Source organism: Gobius niger (genome assembly GCF_951799975.1).
Source record: "Gobius niger genome assembly, chromosome: 20".
Taxonomy (NCBI): Eukaryota; Metazoa; Chordata; class Actinopteri; order Gobiiformes; family Gobiidae; genus Gobius; species Gobius niger.
This window is the reverse complement of record NC_136871.1, coordinates 15,025,011-15,047,022: the sequence shown is the minus strand read 5'-3', so window position 1 is coordinate 15,047,022 and position 22,012 is coordinate 15,025,011. Positions and strand designations below refer to the sequence as shown.

General features: G+C 38.9%; 3 protein-coding genes across 3 annotated transcripts; all 3 read left to right on the top strand.

The window, feature by feature from the left end:
• Positions 1–319: 319 nt before the first annotated feature.
• Positions 320–6,010, top strand: gnl3l (G protein nucleolar 3 like). Its single transcript, XM_079578572.1, has 15 exons — positions 320–437; positions 507–550; positions 815–904; positions 986–1,102; positions 1,172–1,255; positions 1,381–1,516; positions 1,651–1,754; positions 2,269–2,413; positions 2,494–2,581; positions 2,864–3,041; positions 3,305–3,447; positions 3,526–3,662; positions 4,348–4,508; positions 4,588–4,759; positions 5,910–6,010. Exons 1-15 carry the CDS (start codon positions 335–337, stop codon positions 5,963–5,965), a joined length of 1,758 nt encoding a protein of 585 aa, XP_079434698.1. The 5' UTR covers positions 320–334; the 3' UTR covers positions 5,966–6,010.
• Positions 6,011–7,363: 1,353 nt separating this feature from the next.
• On the top strand, positions 7,364–13,150 carry tfe3b (transcription factor binding to IGHM enhancer 3b). The gene is made up of 8 exons (XM_079578577.1): positions 7,364–7,623; positions 7,697–7,921; positions 8,432–8,527; positions 9,121–9,232; positions 9,311–9,367; positions 9,441–9,516; positions 10,458–10,605; positions 11,435–13,150. The coding sequence occupies exons 1-8, from the start codon at positions 7,432–7,434 to the stop codon at positions 11,852–11,854; spliced, it is 1,326 nt and encodes a 441-aa protein (XP_079434703.1). The 5' UTR covers positions 7,364–7,431; the 3' UTR covers positions 11,855–13,150.
• A 4,759-nt stretch (positions 13,151–17,909) lies between these two features.
• Positions 17,910–21,803, top strand: cxxc1b (CXXC finger protein 1b). The gene is made up of 14 exons (XM_079578573.1): positions 17,910–18,021; positions 18,561–18,676; positions 18,749–18,849; positions 18,924–19,063; positions 19,164–19,319; positions 19,412–19,552; positions 19,621–19,725; positions 19,797–19,972; positions 20,353–20,560; positions 20,709–20,819; positions 20,913–20,962; positions 21,043–21,139; positions 21,222–21,374; positions 21,453–21,803. The coding sequence occupies exons 1-14, from the start codon at positions 18,019–18,021 to the stop codon at positions 21,597–21,599; spliced, it is 1,704 nt and encodes a 567-aa protein (XP_079434699.1). The 5' UTR covers positions 17,910–18,018; the 3' UTR covers positions 21,600–21,803.
• The last annotated feature ends 209 nt before the right edge of the window (positions 21,804–22,012 follow it).

Here is a 22,012-nt window from a genome sequence, read left to right as displayed (position 1 = left end):
AAACACACAAACAGGGTGCAAAGCCATGGGCCATTTCCAAAGTAGAGTTAATACAAAGAATCCACAGGCCCCCACAATAATGATTATGATATAACCAAATAATTAATTTAATTTAAAAAGCATAATTTACTGCTGAAACACTGTAACAGTGGCGGCCGCAAGGAAACTACTGAGTTAAAATATTATACACACAAATAGATACAAAGTTAAAAAACTAATAAAAAAAGAAAGAAAGAGTCACCCATCAGCTGTAGAGCCACGTTCTTACTCCATAACAGAAGGGGGCGGTATTTTAATATAGTGAATTGCTCGACTGTAGAAGAAACCATCCGGAATGTTTCAGTGCGCGTGCTCCGCTCCTCCCTGCACGAGAAGCACATGTGAAAGCACAGCTGACTGGTTTGGATTTGAGCGAACTGAAGACATGTCTAAAGCCAGTACGTATTGAATATTTATCTGCAGAAGCTCGGCATAAAACCAGACTAATCCATCTGTTTCTTCTTTAGAACAAAAACGGGCCAAGCGTCTAGGATTTCTCGGGAAATTGAAGGTACTTCTATTCCGATGTTATCGCTGATATTTTACTACCTACTTCTGCTAGTACACAGTGTGAAGTGGAGTAATAGGTTATACAGTCTATGGTTAGAGGCCAGAGTGATAAACAATAGGTTTACTCAGAGCTGAATCACTGAGATGTCATATTATGGGATTTAATACTCATCGCAGTGGCTGAACACAAATAAAGCACTGACTTACTTACTCTTAACATCATTGAATATAAGCTGTTGTCATACGTTTTTTTTGTTTCTGACAGACCAAAGATGGAAGTGATGCTTCAGGCCGGGCAAAAGCTGTGCATCTTGGTAAAGACCACAGAAAACCTGAAGAAGTTAGAAAGCAGAGGGTAACTGTTGTTATGTTCGTGTAAGGGAAATGTCTTGGTTCAATAATGATGTTAATTTGTATTATTGTCTGTCCTTCTCAGCTTCAGGACCTACAAGAAAAACAGAAGCTGTCCAGAGAACGAGAGCTGATGAAGAGGAGAAATCTGCAGACCTTTCAGAGTGATATTTTGCAACGGCAGAGAGAATTCGAGCTCAAGGTTGGTACATTTGTTTTGAACCTGTCTTCGAAAGGGACTGAACTAAATGTTATAATTGTTCACATGCAGGAAACTGAAATGCAGAGTTTGCAAAAAAATGTCAACTTTGAAAATGAAAATTCACGAAAGGCTTATTACAGAGAGTTCAAAAAGGTGCGTCTTCAATGTCATTTCATTTTAGATTGATATAGTAAAGTCCATTGGTGTTTACACATTATATTGATTCTAAATGTGTTATTGTAGTTGTAGCCCAAAATAATGTATGTTTGGTCCTGAAGGTTGTCGAGGCCTCTGACGTTATTTTGGAAGTGCTGGATGTGCGTGACCCACTTGGCTGTAGATGCCCCCAAGTGGAGCAAGCGGTCATTGAGAGTGGGACAAACAAGAAGATCGTGCTGGTTCTTAATAAAATTGGTATGTGTAGAATTAAATTATCACCAATGTAGTAATATACAAGTGACTGACAGTGCAAAAGGTTTAGAGGAAACTATTTGATTAGTGTAACAGTATTTTTCAAAGCTGTTTAATTTGGTCCTTTATGGTTCCAGATTTGGTTTCCAAGGAGATAGTTGAAAAGTGGATTAAGTATCTCCGTAATGAATTTCCAACTGTGGCTTTTAAAGCATCTACACAGCAGCAGAACAACAATTTGGTATGTCATACATTTTTCACACTATAACTATTCTCAATTTCTTATTGCGATGCCCCTTCCTGTCATGTAGACATATCTCTACATTATATCATGTAGATATATTGCATATTGTGGGAAGAACCGATAAAAAAACAAACAAAGCCTTTAAGCCTATACTATAGTCTAGAACAGTGGTTCTCAACTTGGGGGTCAGGACCCCCAAGGGGGTCGCCAGATCATTTTGATAAAATATACATATTTTCATTAGAATATAATCTTATGTTTTATTGTAGCATGTGTTTGCTATTTTACCAGAGTGCCATTATTTGGTCGTAGTTTGATGAATTGTATTTCAGCCATTTGTCTTTTTCTTTGTTTTTTAAGAATTATGTAGGCTTATGTTCCTATTTTTCACGGTAAGAGCCGGGCGGGGGGTCACGAACCCCTTTACCTTTTATAATGGGGGGGTCGCGGCTCCAGAAGGTTGAGAACCACTGGTCTAGAAAGCATCAAGACACTTTTTTTCTTCTCTCAGAAACGCAGTAATGTACCGGTGACTCGTGCCACCCAGGAGCTCCTCAGCAGCAGCGCTTGTGTAGGCGCAGACTGCTTAATGAAACTACTGGGAAATTACTGCCGCAACTTGGACATAAAGACGGCCATCACTGTAGGTGTTGTAGGTAAGCAGCATATCTATATATATTTAAAAAAGGCATGATGGCTGATATTGAAGCATAATATACTTTATGTTTCTTTTCAGGTTTTCCGAATGTGGGCAAAAGCAGTTTAATCAACAGTTTAAAACGGGCTCGAGCGTGCAGTGTTGGAGCTACTCCGGGTGTCACAAGGTAAGTGGCAGAATTTCATTGGAAATATCAAATGTTACACAAAATTATGGACTGCTGTTATAAAAGCAAATGGACTGATCCATTGTTTAAACGTAGTTGAAATATTCCTTTAAACTAAAGGGAGACGTGTTACGTAAAAACATTCTCTACACAGTGTTGTTTAAAAGCAGGATGTCCTGTCTTTAAGGGCTCTCCAGGGCATTATTGGAGAAAAGTGTCTCTACAAAGAGCTTTGTAGATTGCACCTGGATTGTTTATTCTGTTCTATCTGTTGCATTCCAGGTGCCTTCAAGAAGTGCATTTGGATAAACATATTAAACTTTTAGATTGCCCTGGTATTGTTATGGCAACATCAACATCAGACGCTGCAATGATTCTTCGTAACTGTGTAAAAATTGAACAGCTGGTGGATCCTCTTCCACCAGTAGAAGCTATCCTCAGACGCTGCAACAAAGCTCAAGTAAGTTCAAATCATAGTTCAAATCCAGTTGCTGCTGAAATGGGGTCCCCTAGTGGTGTGCAGAGGTACTCCATGGGCACCTGTAGAATCTGGTCGCATTCAAAGATTGCATTACGCAGTACTTGTACTGCCAGGCTAAAATGTTTTATTATTGAGGTTATTATTGAAGGAGTCTCTGGTTTTTAGAATTGTTATGGTGGAATAGACTGTTCTGTAAAGAGGCCTAATATGGATGATATTACATGCTATTATTTTGTTTAAAGATCATGCAACATTATGGAGTCCCAGACTTCCACACAGCTTTGGAGTTTTTGGCATTACTTGCTCGACGTCAAGGCAAACTAAGAAAAGGGGGGCTGCCCGATACTGACAAAGCTGCAAAGGGTGTATTAATGGACTGGACGGGGTTAGTGGCAGTTCTAATCACACAATGCTTAGTCATAAACATACTTCAATTTTAACATTTGACATTTACTTGCTTTAGTGGACGGATAAGCTACTTTACTCACCCACCAGAGACCCACACTCTCCCAACTCATGTCAGTGCAGAGATCGTTTCAGAGATGGGAAAAGCCTTTGACTGGGAGGAGTTGGAGAAAGGAAACCAAGAGATTCTTGAAGGTATGACGGAAATGAGAATGTTTTTTTGAATGACTTTAATTTGCTGCACGGAATAACCACACGTCTTCAGGTCTGACTGTTGTCAGCCGTGCATGCCTCTGTGAAATTAGACTGACCATCCAGATGTGAGCTCTCCCTGTATATGATATTCTGGAAAAAATGTACCTAGTTAACATCTCTCAGTTAAATACGTCAGATACCCAGGATTAATCACCTAGCCTAAACGTCATCTCTGCATTGCCTTGGCAAAGTCTAAATTGTTTCAGACTATGGAATATCTTATCTGTCTGTCCTTGGCCTCAGTTAATGGCCTTGTAACTTGGCAAAAAGGAAAACGGTCTTCAACAGTTGTTTAACCTCTTCCCCCCCCAGCCTTAACCGAACACATTTTCTCTAGTTCAGATTTACACAAATCTTAAAGGTCACAGCCTCTTTGCCAGAGTAACGCCTCATTTGAAAGCTAAGACCTACAAAACTGATTGTTACTTTTTTGTCGCGTTGCCGGGGCTTTTATGTCACATTTTTTTAAGCGTTCAGGTTGTGGTTTTTGTTTTTTGTCACTTTTTTGACGGTTTTTGTGGCTTTTTCATCACTCTTTCCCTTGTGTTTTTTGTCACTGTTTTTATTGTTTGATTTACCCTCATTCAACTCTGATATTACGACTGTCTTGAATTGTTTACTTCAGAGTCAGGTACTGGAGATGCCCAAATGGGATTCTGCATGGAATCTTCTGGAATGACTCAGGCTGAACTTTGTGAAACGCCTGTTGGCCAAGAAATGGAAGAAAATGTAAAAGAAGAGGCAAAAGACGAAACTGAATCAATGGAGGATGACAGGGACGCAGAGGTGTGCCTATTCACGTTATTTTATGTATTCTTACAAAAGATGTCTGACTTTGTCTCGTATCATTTTATGCCGATAACAGTTTGGGCCTATGACTGTGGAGTTCAACTCTCAAAAATCAAAAAGTGATTTACCTGCAAGTGCCGCTGTCAAAGCCCCAGATTTGAAAGATATTTTGAGTGTGGATCCTTTGCAACAAGGCCAGGCTCTAATTGCTGCAAACAAGAAAAGGAAAAAGCAACAGAAAAGAGCCGGTTGGTACTCGTATTTAATATTCGGTTTGTAAATTGCTGCACAAATGTAACCACCAACTTGGTCAGTAAGAGGCAAAATAGTTATTTGAGTTTGAGTGGCAATTTTGAATTAAAGGAATAGGCCACCGTTTTTACATACTGAGATATGCTCTTACCTCACTTTAGTCGAGTTAATATATCCCCGTCTGGTCCGTGCGCTCTGCCAGGCAAACGGAGCACATACACAGCCTCTCCCACATGTCATATAGCTCCAAAAAAGCTCACGATAGAAGCTACCAAGCTCTTCCACGTGTTCCCTATTTAAATAAAGTTACGTGAAGTGTTTTCATGCGAAGTATATTTACACAGAAATGTAGCATGTCGATTTTTTAAGCAAATAGAAAGGGGGACTATATTGTGAGGCGTAACTTTATTTAAATAGGGAACACGTGGAAGAGCTTGGTAGCTTCTATCGTGAGCTTTTTTGGAGCTATGTGACATGTGGGAGAGGCTGCGTATGTGCTCCGTTTGCATGGCAGAGCGCACGGACAAAGACCAGACGGGGATATATTAACTCGGCTAAAGTGAGGTAAGAGCATATCTCAGTATGTAAAAACGGTGGCCTATTCCTTTAAGAACGTTGTTGGAATTAAAAGTCATTAAACAAATTTAAAAATTCAGGCCTTCAAAGTAGTTTAAAGGCAAATGTTATTTTTCTTGTAGGGACTTAATCCCCAACAATAACATTGCTCAACTACTTTTACTATATGCATTCATCAAAAACACTATGGCTTAAAACGAATTCCGCTGCACTTTTTATTGACATGTTTTCCTCAAAAGTTTCCTTTTGGGTCCAGTTTTGTTTTTAATACCAACGCTTTCCTCTGTTTGATTGAATTGTTTGATTACAAATCTTATGAAGGTAAGATTTGGCCAAAAAATATGTCAAGATCTTTCTTTTGCATTGGGGGCATTTAATGTTGTATTTAGGCATTAAAATAAACAACTTGTTTTTTCCGCCTGATTTTGGAAGGATTAGGGTTCCATATGGATTACAAATAATTCTAGCACATACCCTCTATACATACATGTCTTGTTTTATAGCCCACACTGACACTGTTGTAAATTTATGTGAATAATTTCTCCTTCTTTTATCTCCATTTGTCTACAGATAAAATTGCAGTGAAGCTTTCAGACACCTTAACGTCGGCCATGAACTTTTTCTAATAAATAAAAAGATATATAATGTATTGTGATGTCACCACTCTTATTTCACACACAGTTTCACACACCTCTTTTTTTTCACCCTGCACAGTATTTGCTTTTCTTTTATTATTTTTTAGAAATTGCAACGTAAAATCTTGACTCTGTTTGTTTTTTTTGTTTTTTTACTATAAACAAAAAAACCACAATCTTTCAGTAGTGTCTAGAAAAGTTGCAGTGCTGTGTGGAAAAAGCGCCATGCCTGCGCCTGTCATCCACTTCCGGGTGACGCAGTGACGCCAGATGACCGCGGCTCGGCCTGGGGTAAACAACATTGCGCGAGGATAGCGATTGCTCAAGCTCAGAGTAATCAGCAAACGAAGAAAAATGGCAAAGGAGCGTGAAGACTGAGGGGATTTGCTTTCGCGACGTGAATCAACCAAGTGTCATCGTATGTACGTTTAATCTCTACGCGGTTGCAATGTATGATTTCGTTTGCCTCCAAGTTATCTAACTTGCTAGGTTGCGTCGGCTAACTTAGCAACAGTAACTTCCTTTATTCCCTTTCTGTCGTATATATGCAACGTGTAAATAACAGAGCAGTGATAAGGCTCTTTTTTCACATGTCTTATCTTTTGAAGTCGCTTGTAATGTCATGGATAAGTGCTGCACGCTTCTGTGGGCCCAGAAGGAGCTGTCAACTGGACTTAGTAAATACAGAGTAGTAACAGGACCAAACCTTTACCGCTGCGATTCACGCACATCGATGTAAAAGCACATCAGTGACATGCACTGTCAAATATCAGCACGCTCCAGGGTCCAGTGTTACATGAATTTATGTTTGATGTTGGCTGATAGTTTAGAGAGGAAATCAGGCGGGGAACATGTGCTACTAAAATTAACAAAATCTCACATGTTAGACAAATGTGACGTACAAATAATAATAATAAAAGAGTAAAACAGCTGGCATACTGTAATGAATACTTAATGAAACTGTAAAGGGGATATTTGATACCAGAATAGATCAGCAATTTGACTACGCCCACGTTAGGCTTACAAAGCAGTGTCTGCCTGTTCTAATAGCAGAAGTGGCCGAAATGAAAAAGCATTATAATCGGTCATGTGAAAAATATCTGAAGTTAAGAGAGACAAAAAATATCGGCAGCTGAGAGGAAAATTACAACATTATTCAGTTTATCATGTGAAATTCAAATTTGGTGTTAATTAGCTGTACAAACAAACAAACAAACTCAAAACAAAAGCCTTACTATATTGGTATTTTTGGACCAATTGGGCACTTCAGAAGGTCAACAAAAACATGATCATAAAAACATGCCTTATGAATAATGTGACAACCATACTTTTTAAGAAGAGTAATACAATGTTGGACCAAGTTAAAACCTTAACAACTTGCCACAGTCCCACTGACAGCTTTTACTCTCTTTGTGTGCTTTAGCTTTACTAGAGGGATCCTCAAAGCCGAATGAACCATGTCGTCGCGGGTGTTGCTCCGGCAGCAGCTGATGCGGGAGCAGGCCCAGGAGCAGGAGAGGCGGGAGGCCCAGCAGCAGGCCTCTGTGTCTCACCTGCGTCCATCGGACTCCACTCCAGCCATCTCTGTCACTCTGCCCCAAAGTGCTGCTCGTCCACCTCCTGCGCAGGTGCCTGTGGAAGTGCTAAAAGTAAGAGCATTAGATCATTTTTTGATTTGTCTGTGTCGAATTGTTAAACAAAAAAAGCTCTCTTTGAACGTAGGTGCAGACCCATCTGGAAAACCCCACGAAGTACCACATCCAGCAGGCGCAGAGGCAGCAGGTGAAGCAGTACCTGTCCACTACACTGGGCAATAAGGCTGTGTGTCAGACCCTGGGTGTGTCTCCTGTGCCTCAGTCCAGCTCTGCTCCTGAAGCGGCTCCTACTGCCAGCAGTGCTCCTAACAGTCCGATGGCACTGCTCAACATTGGCTCCAACAAAGAGGAAGTAAGGGAAAGTCCTGAATTTACACTTGTCATTCAAGTTGTCTACTGTGGTTTGACTTGCTGCAGCAGCAGATTACACAACCATGTCAACCCCGCAGTCGTGGGTAATTTGAAGAAGTGAATGTCTAGGATTTTGCTCACATCCTACCTAATTACTTTCTATTTGCTTTTCTCTGGTGTGTCTTGCTGTGAATATGCATGCCTTTTGTCATAGTCTTGTTGGCCTAGTGTCACAATATGATGTTAAATACTGCACTTCTCTTTTAAATGTCTTTTAACTGTACTGACTGGTTTCTCTGCTCTGAGCAACGTCTATAAACGCTTTTAACTGATACACATAAATGATAGCAGTTTATTTTGAAGATTCATCTGTATTTGAAAATGAGTTTAAACTATGCCAAAGTAGTTACCGGATTGTCTTTTCTGATCACAAACTGGGGGTGCATGAAGCGAAACCACTCTCTCACGTTGATGATTTAGTTAATGATCACTTGTCCTTGCTTTGTTCTAGATTGACGATGTGATCGACGATATCATTAGTCTTGAATCCAGTTTCAATGATGATATCATTACATTGATTGACTCAGGTCTTCAACTCCCTAGCACGGTAAGAATGGCCAGAATCCCCAAAACTGTCTCCATTTCAGTGTTTTCTTTCATCTGAAATTATAATGTTTTTTTTTAACAACCCAACCAGCTTCACAATATGTATGAATGGACTGTGTTTTTCGGGTGTGAAATTTAGTGGTGTCTAGAGGTAAATATGCACTTTTGACAAACGGTTACTATCCTTCGTAGAAGTGCTCCCTGGGCGGGGTGTGGGAGGTTCACTTCTGAAGTTATAACATGAGGGAGAAGCAAGAGAGCTGTTCTTGTATAAGTCTTTGTTGAGCTGCCAGGATAAGAACTGATTTGTTGGCTGGAAGGAGCTGAAAAAATTTAAATAGCTATCGAGCAAAACATGAGAATTATGGTCATGTTTTTGGAGGAAAAGAAAAAGATGCACTGTCAGGTAATTATTATTTAAATAATTGTTATCACGCACCGAGATGGCCAGATTTGAGGAGAAACGAACAATTTTTCTTTTCAGCTTGAGGAACTAGTTGCTGTCACTTTATGTCATGAATGAGGAAGAAATCCCTTTAGTTTTTGCTTGTTTTAGCATTTCTTTTTACTCTTTTTTTTTATTCTGCTTTGTAGCTCCCTGGAAACTTGTTGGATGTTTACCATAGTCCCGGAATGGCTGCACCTACTCTTACTGTCAGCAACTCGTGTCCCGCTGATCTTCCAAAAATTAAAAGGGAAATAACAGGTGTGTGTTTGTCCGTCAATATCAGCAGGCACATTTGAAGATGTACATTATGTCTGGTAACAAATACTATTCTTACAGACACGGACGCCAAAGCATTTTTAAAAGAAAGACAGAAGAAAGACAACCACAACCTCAGTAAGTCCAATGACTGTGACTTATAACTGTGTAGTAACTGAGCCAATAAAGCGACATAATGTCTGTTCTACAGTTGAAAGAAGGCGACGATTCAACATTAATGATCGAATAAAGGAGCTGGGAACTCTGATACCCAAGTCAACTGACCCGTAAGTTACAATATTCATTTATTTAAAGCCACACCGTGTAACATTTCACCCAATATAGAATGAAATACAAGCATTTGTTTTATTACAATTATTTTTTATTGTTGAAAAATGCACCAACAAACAAACAAAGGTGTGTTTGCTGTGAGCGGCTCATATCTCTTCAGACCTGACTGTGACTTTCCTGGGAGCAGGGACGTCTCCAGCTTGTCTCCATGGAGATGTTGACTAAAGGCAACCAAATATGAGACTTAAAGGCCACCGCTTTTACATACTGAGATATGTTCTTACCTGAGCTTAGACGAGTTGATACGTACCTGTCTGGTCTTTGTGCGTGCCCATGAAAGAGTGTGGTAGCTTCCAACTTCACCCCCGTTTGGAGCTATAGGAATACACTGGGAGAGGCCAAATGCTAACAACATCTTCGTTTTGCGTGACTGAGGGCACACACAAAGACCAGACGGGTACACATCAACTCGTCTAAGCGCAGGCAAGAACATATCTCGGTATGTAAAATGGTGGCCTGTTCCTTTAAAGCTGTGGCATGCTAATTATTTTCATGTACTGTAGTAGAGTAAACTTCATTTGGCACATTTGCAACAGAAAAACTGACAATGTGGGCTGTTGTGTGTCAAAATATAGCACATTTTCCTCTAGTCTGCTAGCAACGCGTTTATGCAACAGCTGAGAGATTTTCCTCCGACTTTCACAGTTTGATTCATGTAGTTCAGCTTTAAATTTGTTCTCATCCAAATCCATTCTTTCATTACCCACTGGAAAAATAGCATATTCTGTGTCTAGCTGCTCTTTAGGAACATATTTTGTATCACTGGCAACGATATCATCCAAAATGTTGCATAGTGTGCCTTTAATGTATCCTTTGAGAGATGTTTAATTTGAACAAACTGTGTAGTTGTGATTTTCCCCTTTGTAATGTGTCACAGAGAAATGCGATGGAATAAAGGCACTATTCTCAAAGCATCAGTCGACTATATAAGGAAGCTGCAGAAGGAACAACAGAGAGCTAAAGACGTTGAGATGCGGCAAAAGAAATTGGAACAAGCAAACCACACTCTGCTTTTACGCATCCAGGTTTGTGTTTATTGCATGTGTATTGAAAGGTCTTAAAGGAATAGGCCACCGTTTTTACATACTAAGATATGTTCTTAGCTCACTTTAGTCGAGTTAATATATCCCCGTCTGGTCTTTGTCCGTGCGCTCTGTCACGCAAACGGAGCACATACGCAACCTCTCCCACATGTCACATAGCTCCGAAAAAGCTCACGATAGAAGCTACCAAGCTCTTCCACGTGTTCCCTATTTAAATAAAGTTACGTGAAGTGTTTTCATGCGAAGTATATTTACCCAGAAATGTAGCATGTCGATTTTATAAGCAAATAAAAAGGGGGACTATATTGTGAGGCGTAATGATACGAGGAGCACAGCGTCCGCGTAGTAACTCCTAAAGACTTCCCCCGCTCACTTCCGGCAATAACCTTTAGGAGTTACTGCGCGGACGTTTTACTCCTCGTATCATTACGCCTCACAATATAGTCCCCCTTTTTATTTGCTTATAAAATCGACATGCTACATTTCTGGGTAAATATACTTCGCATGAAAACACTTCACGTAACTTTATTTAAATAGGGAACACGTGGAAGAGCTTGGTAGCTTCTATCGTGAGCTTTTTTGGAGCTATAGGACATGTGGGAGAGGCTGCGTATGTGCTCCGTTTGCGTGGCAGAGCGCACGGACAAAGACCAGACGGGGATATATTAACACGTCTAAAGTGAGGTAAGAACATATCTTAGTATGTAAAAACGGTGGCCTATTCCTTTAATGTGGACACCTCATATGCATCATGCTGCTCAGAGCTTTTTTCAGAGGTCTAAGGCATCGTATTTTTTAAATTTCATCACAGGAACTGGAAATTCAGGCCAGGCTTCACGGTCTTCCCGCTGGCACCGCCATGTCCGCTGGTCTCAGCATGGACTCCTCGCTCCAGCAGTCGTCCGTGCCTCCTGGTGCTGGTGGAGTTGCGGCTCAAAACCTTCTGGGACAGGCGCTGCCCGCCTCCTTCTTGTCCCCGCCCTCCTCAGACTCTCCTGCTGGTGTCACTATCAACAGCCCTCTGGACCTGGGCAGCTTAAGCTTTGCAGAACTGGACGACACCTCTGCCTCTGCACTCTATCCTGACGTGGGGTTAGGAGATATTCTAATGGACGATGGGTGCACCCTGTCTCCTGAAAGGGGAGTGGAGCCCCTCTTCTCTCCACTGTCCCCTGGAGCTTCCAAAACAAGCAGCCGCAGAAGCAGCTTTGATATGGATGAGGACTTGTGATGAAGTTTAAACAACCGAAAAGGACAATAAGGGACAAGGAATTCTATTCATGGGATTGTAGCTCTCAAATTAGAAATCATAGCTTCTATTAGATTATAAATAATATCATAAGATATTCTATCAAATAATTATTTTGCCATGAATACTGAAATGTTCCTTTTTTGGAGCAGATGTCAGAATTATGTCTTTTTAATAAAATTCTATTCACAGGGGAAGTATTGTAAAATACTGGCATGGATATAGCATTTACTAAATTATTTAAATAGAGTATGTTGTGTGAGGGATGTGCATTTAGATTGTTATATATTAAAAAGTTATTTAAAATAACAAAGGTTTTCTTAGTCGAGCCACAGTTTTACTGGGTGGAATCAGGGTTTGTTCAAACATCTGCTTATGAATCTGTGTTAAGTTTGTTTCACCAGCAGCTGCACAAGGGAATTGGCACATTTAAAAGAACTGCATTTTGTATTTCAGATTGTTTTATTTTAAGAATCAATTGCACCTTATTTATGGCAGTCTATGCATTTAAAAAAAAAGCTTTTATCTGTTTTTATAACTTACATCAATAACAGGGCGGCGTGTTTTTGTAAGTGGAAAATCTCTTGCTGCAGCTAGTTGGCCAAAGCAGGAGGATTCAAGTGTAGCTTCAAATATTTACCAATCAACAGTTTAGTTTGAATTGTGAATGCAAGCATTCAAAATGCAATGAACCATTTGCAAGTGTACTTAGTTGATATGTTTAACACGTGATTAAACATTTTATTTTCTGATAAATACACATTTTCATTTGAAAACAACCACTATCCTCATTTTGTCAAATAATGTGCAATTGTTTGCTGTGTGACCTGCAAATAACAGACTAATGAAAGATGTAGTCCATGATGTCAAATGCCTCACACAACTTTGTGTTGAGGTGATGAATATGTTCCAAACCTTCATATTATTGTACTGTATTTTTTGCTTTGTACTTACAGAGTAATTTCGCTTGCATTTTAACTGTTGTGTCTTTGAGCTAAGGAAACTTAATCTGAGCATTTATGCACACATGTATTTTCTATTGTACACAAATAATCTCAGCAAAGGTAGCCCTCTGTTAAATAATCAGCTCAGTACCATGTATCCTTGACCACTGACCAGCTTTCTCACTATACTCAGATATGCCAGTCTGTAAAAACCTTAAGAGAGATTCAATGCTAACATTGACTGTTAAAATAAAAATCCTACAGGTAGCTTTTTGTGTCTTGCCTCTGAGGTTGGCTTTGAGAGGATTTTTACCATATACATTATAAATAAAATAGTAAATTAAGTCATTATCTACTGTATTTGTATTTCTTTTTAAAATATGAACTAGTGGTAAAGCATCTGAGAGATCTCCATGGCGAGGTCCAGACACTCGGTTGCCTGGAGACAGATGTCGCAGAGGGGACAGTCGTAGAGGCAGCATCGGGTCCCCAAACAGTCAAACTGTTCACAGAGGCGACTCATGTCCAGTAGGGGCTGCAGAACAGTGGCTTCACACCCGCACAGCGACGAGCAAAACCAGCACACGCACATGTTACACCCCCTCACTGTAGCCAGCAGGCAATCCAGGGGCTGGCAGAAGAGGCAGGCCAGCAGCACTGCAGCGCAGGTATCTCAGGTATCAGAGAACATTTAAATAGCAAGTCAAAACAGACACCGTTGTGGAACATGTTCATTACATCGATGCATAAACTGAATAAAAAGCATGATTATATATTAATAATGTGAATAAATCTGTAGACCTGTAGACCAATATATGATATCATTGGAGTATTTGTTTTAAAAAAAGACAATAAAGTCAAACTGAAGACTTTTTAATTCATACCTTCTTCATCTGGGGGTATTGAGTGAACTGTGGTGGTTTTTCGACTATCTTGACTCCTCACTTGACTTGCTTCTTGGGTATGTGGGATGGTATAAGCGGTAGCAGGCAGGAGAGTATATAGAGGCTTTGGCTGCTCTTTCTTAACTGTACATAAACTCTCTGGGTTCTTCTGTAAGTCATATTTTACAGTAACTTCTGTAACAAAAACAAAAAAATGATCTGTTATGTTAAAAATAAAATGTGCAGGATGATAGAAAAGAATGCTATGAATCTGCTGCTTAGTCATTATTATTCTTTTATTTTGCATTGATGGAGGCGGTCGGATCACTGGAGACCCTTCTCAACCTGGACACGGACTATTCACCCATCTCCCCTCAGGCAGGAGGCTACGGTCTGTCAAGACCCATAGATCACGCCACTTGAACAGTTTTTTCCCCACCGCCGTCAGACTCGTGAATGATAACAAGACCTAATAACTCAGTACAGACTGTAATCTGCTCTATTATGTGGTTTACTATGTGGTTTGTCCCTACTTAGATCACTGTATCACTTTATATCACTTTATCACTTCATACACCATATTATGTAAATCCAATCCCATTGTTCTATGTCAATTGTGTTTGTCTTACCATATTTTACCTCTTATTTTGTATCTTATTTATTTTAATATTCTTATGCATGCCCCTAAAGCCTTATAGTTTCAAGTTTATGGCTTATTTTTGTTATCTAAACCCTGTGTTATGTGTTTTTATGTTTGATGTTGCACGTCTCACTAAGAAAAATTCCTAGTTTGTGAATTTATTGCCATTGTTTACAAACAATGGCAATAAAAACTATTCTGATTCTGAATGATAATGTTTTCTTTATTTACCGATTGATCCGGCTACTTTTGTGACACATCAATAGAATTGGAACAACAAACATTTAATTCCTAAATCATGACTTTAAATGTAATCTTTTGTATTTAATACCTTTCTATAGCTGTACCCACCAGATGTTCTGACTGCGATTACAGAGACATCAGTGAGGGAAAGTTCAGTGTCCTCAGTAGATATCTGCTCTGTAACACTTGTAACTTCAGACAAGCATTCTGGGGGGACAAAGTTAATATAAATCCTGTGAGAATCAGATGTTTACATACACTTCATAAAAAATAGCATTTTTTTCTCACTGTCAGACATGAAACCAGGATTAACTTTTACTGTTTTCATATTTGATAAAAATGTTATTAAAATCCTATGATTGGCAAAAACAGTGTCCATAAACAGGGCAATGCTTCTCTTGCGCTGTAACAGATCTATCATTTTATAAAACTGAGTTAGAGACCTGGATGCATCAGCTGTTGCCTACCATTCACCAAAACATCCGGCGAAAATTGCGGAAGTAAACAATAACAGCAATCGCTCGTATTGGCCATTTCCCTCGGGTCATTGTCTATTTGGACGATCCATCTGCACCCAAGCTTTAACTTCATGCCTCATGTCTTGAGATATTGCTCCAATAATTCCCCATAGTGTTCTTTCATCATCTATTTTGTGAAGTGCAGTCCCTCCCGCAGCAAAACAACCCCACAGCATGATGCTGCCACCCTGTATTTCACAGTTGGGATGGTGCTCTCAGGCTTGCAAGATTCCGCCTTTTTCTTCCAGATGGTCATGAACATTTTTTTTTTCCATCAGACTACAGGAAATGTCTCCAAAAATGTAAGTCTTTATCCATTTTTTATTTGCAAACTCCAGTCAGGCTTTATGATGTTTCTTTTGGAGTACGGGCTTCTTCCTGGCAGAGTACCTTCTCAGTCCATGTCTGTACTTGTTTCACTGTGGATAATGACAAACTCTAGTTTCAGCATCTTCACCAGGTCTTTTGCATTTGTTCTTGGGTTGATATTCACATTTCAGACACAGCACGTTCATCTCTGGGACACAGAACCCGCCGTCTTTCTGATCTGTTTAATGGCTGGTCATTTCCATCATTGTTTTAACCACTGAACCTGGAACCTTCAAGTGTCTTGAAATTGCACCGAAAGATGAACCAGACTTGTGTTTCCAAGGTTATGACATCGTCATCTGGGCTTTCCTACATTTTGTAAAGGTATAGTAGCTAATCTTAGTGTATGCAAACTTTTGGCTTTGTAAAAAGTAATAAAAATAACCTGTGGCAAATTCTATCTCTCATTCTTCTGAAATTTGACAAAATGAAAATTCTAATTCCAATAATTAAAAAAAGTAAATTCTGGTTTTATGTCAGACAGTGAGAAAAAACTGTCTTTTTATGAAGTGTATGTAAACATATGATTCTCACTGTATATGTGTGCTGAAAAACATTACTTGAACTATTTGTCCTTAATACAACCACAAACCTGATTGTTCAATTGTATTCCCAGTTAGGGACTTTTCTTCATATGTTATGTTAGTAGGATTTAGTTCAGTATCTTCTTTTGTAGGCTCCATCTTTGATTTGTCTATGGATGAAATTACATCATATTGGTAATTGTTTTAATATTATGGCATGCATTTAACTGTTGTTACCACAGAGCCAATGTCACGTCTTCTGTGTGGTTGATGTTCTGCAGCTGTTAGTGATCACTGATGAGTGGACATCTTGAAAATGGCAGAGGTTAATCTATTATTAATCTTCACTTCTGAAGCATTCATCATATCGTGCAAAAAGGCAATACAAACACTGTGAGGGAATTTTGATTCATTCATAATTAATATCTATAGGTCACACTTAGCCTACTTCAGTCTGTAAACAACATGTTAGGTTCAAGCATTTAAATACAATGCTTGTAAGAGATCTGTGGTTTTATGAGGTTTTTAGAACTCAAAATAGTTGTTTATTCTTATCAAAGCAATTTCTGTCTAGACCGAAATCAGTAAAACAAGTGACTATCTTATAATCACCTGCAATTATATTTGTTCAAAAGTATGTAATGCAAAAATACTTACTTCTCATAGTACAGCCAGTGGATTTCAATGCAGACAGAATGGTTTGATCACACACCAGATCTATCGTCCTTCAGTGACCCACCTCTTTCAGTAATGGAGCTGTTACTGTAACAGCATCAGACCAGCAGGATTTTGCCTGTGTGTTTGTGTGTGTGTGTGTGTGTGTGTGTGTGTGTGTGTGTATGTGTGTGTGTGTGTGTGTGTATGTGAATGTGTATGTGTGTATGTGTGTCCAGGGCTCTGAAAGTGTGTGAGCTAAAGAATGCAGAAGAATATTAATTTTATGAAGAGGAATGAAGGTTTATTTGGTTACAAAACATAGAACAAAATGTATGTACAGCAAATTCATTACAAACATAATATAACAAAATTAAGATGTTTTTGTATGTGTTTTTAAGCTGAGTGTGTACCTCTAGTGCAGGGGTGGAGTTTGCGTCGTGGAGGGACGATTTTCATCATTGCCAAAACACCCAAGGGCCGAACCTCAACATTGTAGCCTAAAGTAAAGAACTGTTTTCTGCAAATGCCCATGTTTTTTACATCCGTAGTTCCCAAGTGGCAGGGCTTTGGGACCCACAGTTACCCTTGGATGACAAGCCGAGGACCCAAATAAAACAAAATATTGTCACATATTGTATAAAATATTGTATTTTCCACACAGGTTTTTGATGACCAAGCAGTAGATATCCCAGTAAGACTGAAATTATGATCAAAACAACCCAATAACATTCATTTTAACAGACACAGTACATAAGTTTGCTATAGACTCACGACCCACAGAAAATGGTTCCGTGACCCACTTTTGGGTCTCGACCCACCAGTTGAGAATCACTGTTTAACATTGCATATGGCCAGGATGTTCTGACAGGACATTTTTAAAACACTGACACTATTTCTCGCATTTTTAGACTACTAACAGGTATTTGATCTCTTATTTGCATTATAATATTCACATAATCATCTTGGGGGCCAGAGGTTCTGTGCTGGAGGGCCGGATTTGGCCCCCGTGCCTTGCCTACCCCTGCTCTAGTGCATCAGAAAAATTAGGCTATAAGCAGACGTGCAGTATTCAACAAAAGGAAAAGTGGAGATATGTTGAATTAGACAACATCGGATAGTACGCATTTAAATATTGTTTATGTGTTTGTTTTGTAAATGCACTTTTTCATAGCGGGCATGTGCATTTCATATGGTCTGTTGCTGTAGTTCCTGTTCCAAAACATAGATGGCGATATTCAACACGATGACATTTTCTACAGTAGAAGGAGAAGCTTGAGTCTGCGTAGCTGTTATCGCTAACTAGCCAAACAAAAAATATTTTATACTCTCATTTCTGTTTAGATTATCAGAGCGTCTTCGACCAAACAATGGTGAGATTTTTTTCTTAAACACGTGTAATTATTTTAACATCGGATTTCTAGTTTCTTGTTTGCCACGGATATAGATTTGCTTATGGATTAGCATCAAACTGCTAATGTTGTGTTAGCGAGCCTGAGGTTAGCTTTCGAAATTAAGTGCTCAGCTGGTTGCAGGAATTGTTCACGTTTAAAAGATAAAGCTGGTATATATAATATGTATAATTGTAGTCAAATCATTTAGATAAATGCTGCTGTTGCCATGGACTATCAGCGCGCGAGCTAGTTTACTAGAAACAACTCGAAGCAGAATAAGAAAATTGCATGTCGTTATTTCAATTAAAGATGGCTTTACACAGAGCTTTTCATTTTCAGAATAATTTTGACACGGTTTTAGATCACGGCACAGTTTTTAAGTCGGGCCATAATTCAACTTCACCAGTGTTAGGTTACTATATGTTGTAACAATATGTTGATGCACTAATTTAGATGGTTGTATACTGTAAAATTCAGAGCCCATTGTAATAACATGCTCACACATGTTTATTTTTCAGGACAGTGATATGTCTGATATCGAACATGGCCATGGACCTGAACCAAATTATATGGAAGGGGAAAATGCACCTTTGTATTGCATCTGCCGCAAACCAGATATTAACTGCTTTATGATGTAAGATTTGTACATATATTTTTGTCTTCCGAATGACCATGATTTAATTTGAATTATCTTGTGTTTTAACAGTGGATGTGATTACTGCAACGAATGGTTCCATGGCCACTGCATAAACATTACAGAGAAAAAAGCAAAAGCAATCCGTGAATGGTATTGCATGAAATGCAGAGGTGAATACAGCAAACATTTATTATAAATAATAATAGATACATATACATGAATGTACTTGTATTTTCTCAACTAGAGGAGAATCCATTATTGGAAATCAAGGTCAGATCAAAGAAAAGTCGTGACAAGGATACAGACACCGACAATCGATCTGACAAACAATACAGCACTCCGAGCACTCCAGACTACAGACTGGAAAGGCGACGAGGATCCAAGGTTAGCATTTATTGCATTTGCAGACCATGTTTACCCAAACTACAGCTTTATATTCTATAAATGAAAGAAGTATTTGATTGAGTGTTTTCACCTGATCCAGGTCAAGCGATCAGTGCGTATGTGTGGTGAATGTGAGCCATGCAGAAGAACAGAGGACTGTGCTCAGTGTGACTTCTGCAAGGATATGAAGAAGTTTGGCGGTCCTAACAAGATAAGGCAGAAGTGCAGGTTTCGGCAATGCGAAGTCCGAGCCAGGGTGAGCCAGGAACATTACAAATATTTATGTAATCCAACATTTGTATTTATATATTTTTTTTTAAACTAAATTTTCTTCAAATCTTGGAACAGAAAATGCTGCGTGTGAAAGAAGAGGAGGCTGCCTTGAGGGAAAGAAGAGGGAACCACAGACGACGTCATTATTCTGATGATTACGACAGTGAGATTGATCTCTACCAACAGTACAAAGCAGCTGGAATACATGACAACATGGTAACAGGAAGTAACAGATAAATGTGTGAAAACATTTCTTTCTTACACTTTGAAATATATCTCTTCAGGCTTGGGGAAGTGATGATGATGAAACACCTTTTAGTCCAGTAATGCGTAAAAAAGCTGTCAAAGTAAAGCATGTCAAGAGAAGAGAAAAAAAAATTGACAAGAAGGTAAGACTATTTAAAAAATCATTTCATCATTTACAAATCTAAAAGCCATATTCTAACCCTAACCCTTCTAGAAAGAGTCCCGGCGGCACAAACAGAAACAAAAACATAAGGACCGTAGCAGACACAGTGAAAGAGGAGATTTCAGAGATAATGGTCGGCGTCAATGCCTTGGCCCCAACTGTGTGGACGCAGCAAGACTTAACTCTAAATATTGCTCTGAGGATTGTGGCATGAAGTTGGCAGCCAAGTAAGACATTTTCTTCTTCGACATCTGTACTGGTGTTTCCAAAATTCTCAGTTGAATTTCGAGAAATAAAAGTTTACAAGCACCGATGCATACAATTTTAATTATAAAGCTGTTGTGCCACCTAGTGGATAACAGTGGGACGGTTTCTTTTTTTTGTTACCTTTTTGTTTAGAAAGTAAGTATAACCAAGCAGGCCACACCTAAAGAACTACACACACTGAAGGCACGGAGTACACAGGCATATGAATTGTAGTTGGACAATGGTTTGGCTTTCCATGGTTTCAGAGAAGCTACTTTTGCAATAATTGTCTTTATTGTCCTATTTTAAAATGTTGTCCCATAAAATATTAAAAGTTAATTAATGTTTCCTTTATTAACAGTCGGATTTATGAGATTCTGCCTCAAAGAATCCAGCAGTGGCAGCAAAGTCCTTGCATTGCAGAGGAACATGGTAAAAAGCAGTTGGAGCGTATCCGCCGTGAGCAACAAAATGCTCGCCTGCGACTCACTGAAATGGAACGGCGATTTCATGAACTGGAAGGAATCATTGCCAAAGCAAAGCAACAAGCTGTGCAGCAAGATGAGGAGGTATGCTGTCCTCTATATACGTACTATATACATATTAGATGGTTTTATAGATAGCCTTTATTACATGTATGTGTATTGTGCATGTTTATATATGTTTGTAGCTTATGGATGTTTTTTTGTTTTCTAATTGCACATTTAACTCTCCAAGGTAAATGAAGGTGATAGTGAGGATACAGACTTGCAGATCTTCTGTGTCTCATGTAGTCATCCAGTAAATCCTAAAGTGGCATTGAGACACATGGAGCGTTGCTATGCAAAAGTAAGTATTATTTTAAGTTTTGCTTTTAACATTATTTTTATATTTATTTATTTGATTATTTTTTCATTATTATTAAATACCATTATCTTACAGTATGAGAGTCAGACATCCTTTGGTTCCATGTACCCCACAAGAATTGAAGGGTATGCATATGAAGAAAAATACTAATACTAATTTGAATAAATTGAATTGCATTGAATTGATTTTGTTTTAACTTTTGCAGAGCTACCAGACTGTTTTGTGACGTGTACAATCCCCAAAGTAAGACGTATTGCAAACGGCTTCAGGTTCTGTGCCCAGAACATTCTAGGGATCCCAAGGTCAGTAAAAGAAGATATAAAACGCCAAACAACGGTCTTTATTTATTATTTCAAAGGATAATGTGATAAATTGAATGTCCAGGTACCAGTAGATGAGGTATGTGGGTGCCCTCTGGTTAAAAACGTTTTTGAGCTCACTGGAGACTACTGCAGAGTCTCAAAAAGAAAATGCAACAAGCATTACAACTGGGAAAAGCTCAGGAGAGCTGAGGTAGACTTGGAGCGTGTTCGAGTGGTATGTTACAGTTACTGTGAATTGTTTGAAACTGATTTTTGTAAAATAAATAAATACGGCTGTTTTTATTTCCCACAGTGGTACAAGTTGGATGAGCTGTTTGAACAGGAACGCAATGTGAGAACTGCTATGACCAACAGAGCTGGACTGCTCGCCTTAATGCTTCACCAAACGATTCAACACGACCCTTTGACTACTGATCTTCGCAGCAATAAGGATAGATAGGAACTCATCTGGAGCAGATTTATAACTTAATAAATACAAGCTATTAAATAGGATTGAAATGTATTTTTATTTTCCATGTGAAAATGGATGAACATGATTGTATATATTTCCATGAGACGATTAAATCTTGATGAATTTTTGCTGTTTTGGATAAAATAAACTTTAGATTCAGACCCAAATGTTGATTTTTCTGGTGTTTTTTAATGGCGTTTTAAGAATGCCCTTTTTGTGATACTATTGAAAATGAATCGAAACTGCTTTTCACAAAATGCGTGTGTGAAGTGAATGGAGCGCGGTTTGCGTTTTTGTTATCTCCACTATTAAACTCTGACTATTAAACATAAATGCTTTCTTCACTTCCTTGCCATTGTGCATCATTAAAGGCGCCCTGATTTGCACCAATGGGGAAAACA

Bases quoted from the DNA above. Each gene is read 5' to 3' on its own strand.
- gnl3l (XM_079578572.1), top strand. From the start codon at position 335: ATGTTTCAGTGCGCGTGCTCCGCTCCTCCCTGCACGAGAAGCACATGT. The intron at 1,517-1,650 runs GTATGTGTAGAA...TTATGGTTCCAG, and splicing joins GCTGGTTCTTAATAAAATTG to ATTTGGTTTCCAAGGAGATA. The intron at 2,414-2,493 runs GTAAGCAGCATA...GTTTCTTTTCAG, and splicing joins CATCACTGTAGGTGTTGTAG to GTTTTCCGAATGTGGGCAAA.
- tfe3b (XM_079578577.1), top strand. From the start codon at position 7,432: ATGTCGTCGCGGGTGTTGCTCCGGCAGCAGCTGATGCGGGAGCAGGCC. The intron at 8,528-9,120 runs GTAAGAATGGCC...TCTGCTTTGTAG, and splicing joins GTCTTCAACTCCCTAGCACG to CTCCCTGGAAACTTGTTGGA. The intron at 9,517-10,457 runs GTAAGTTACAAT...AATGTGTCACAG, and splicing joins ATACCCAAGTCAACTGACCC to AGAAATGCGATGGAATAAAG.
- cxxc1b (XM_079578573.1), top strand. The intron at 19,320-19,411 runs GTGAGCCAGGAA...ATCTTGGAACAG, and splicing joins AATGCGAAGTCCGAGCCAGG to AAAATGCTGCGTGTGAAAGA. The intron at 19,553-19,620 runs GTAACAGGAAGT...ATATCTCTTCAG, and splicing joins CTGGAATACATGACAACATG to GCTTGGGGAAGTGATGATGA.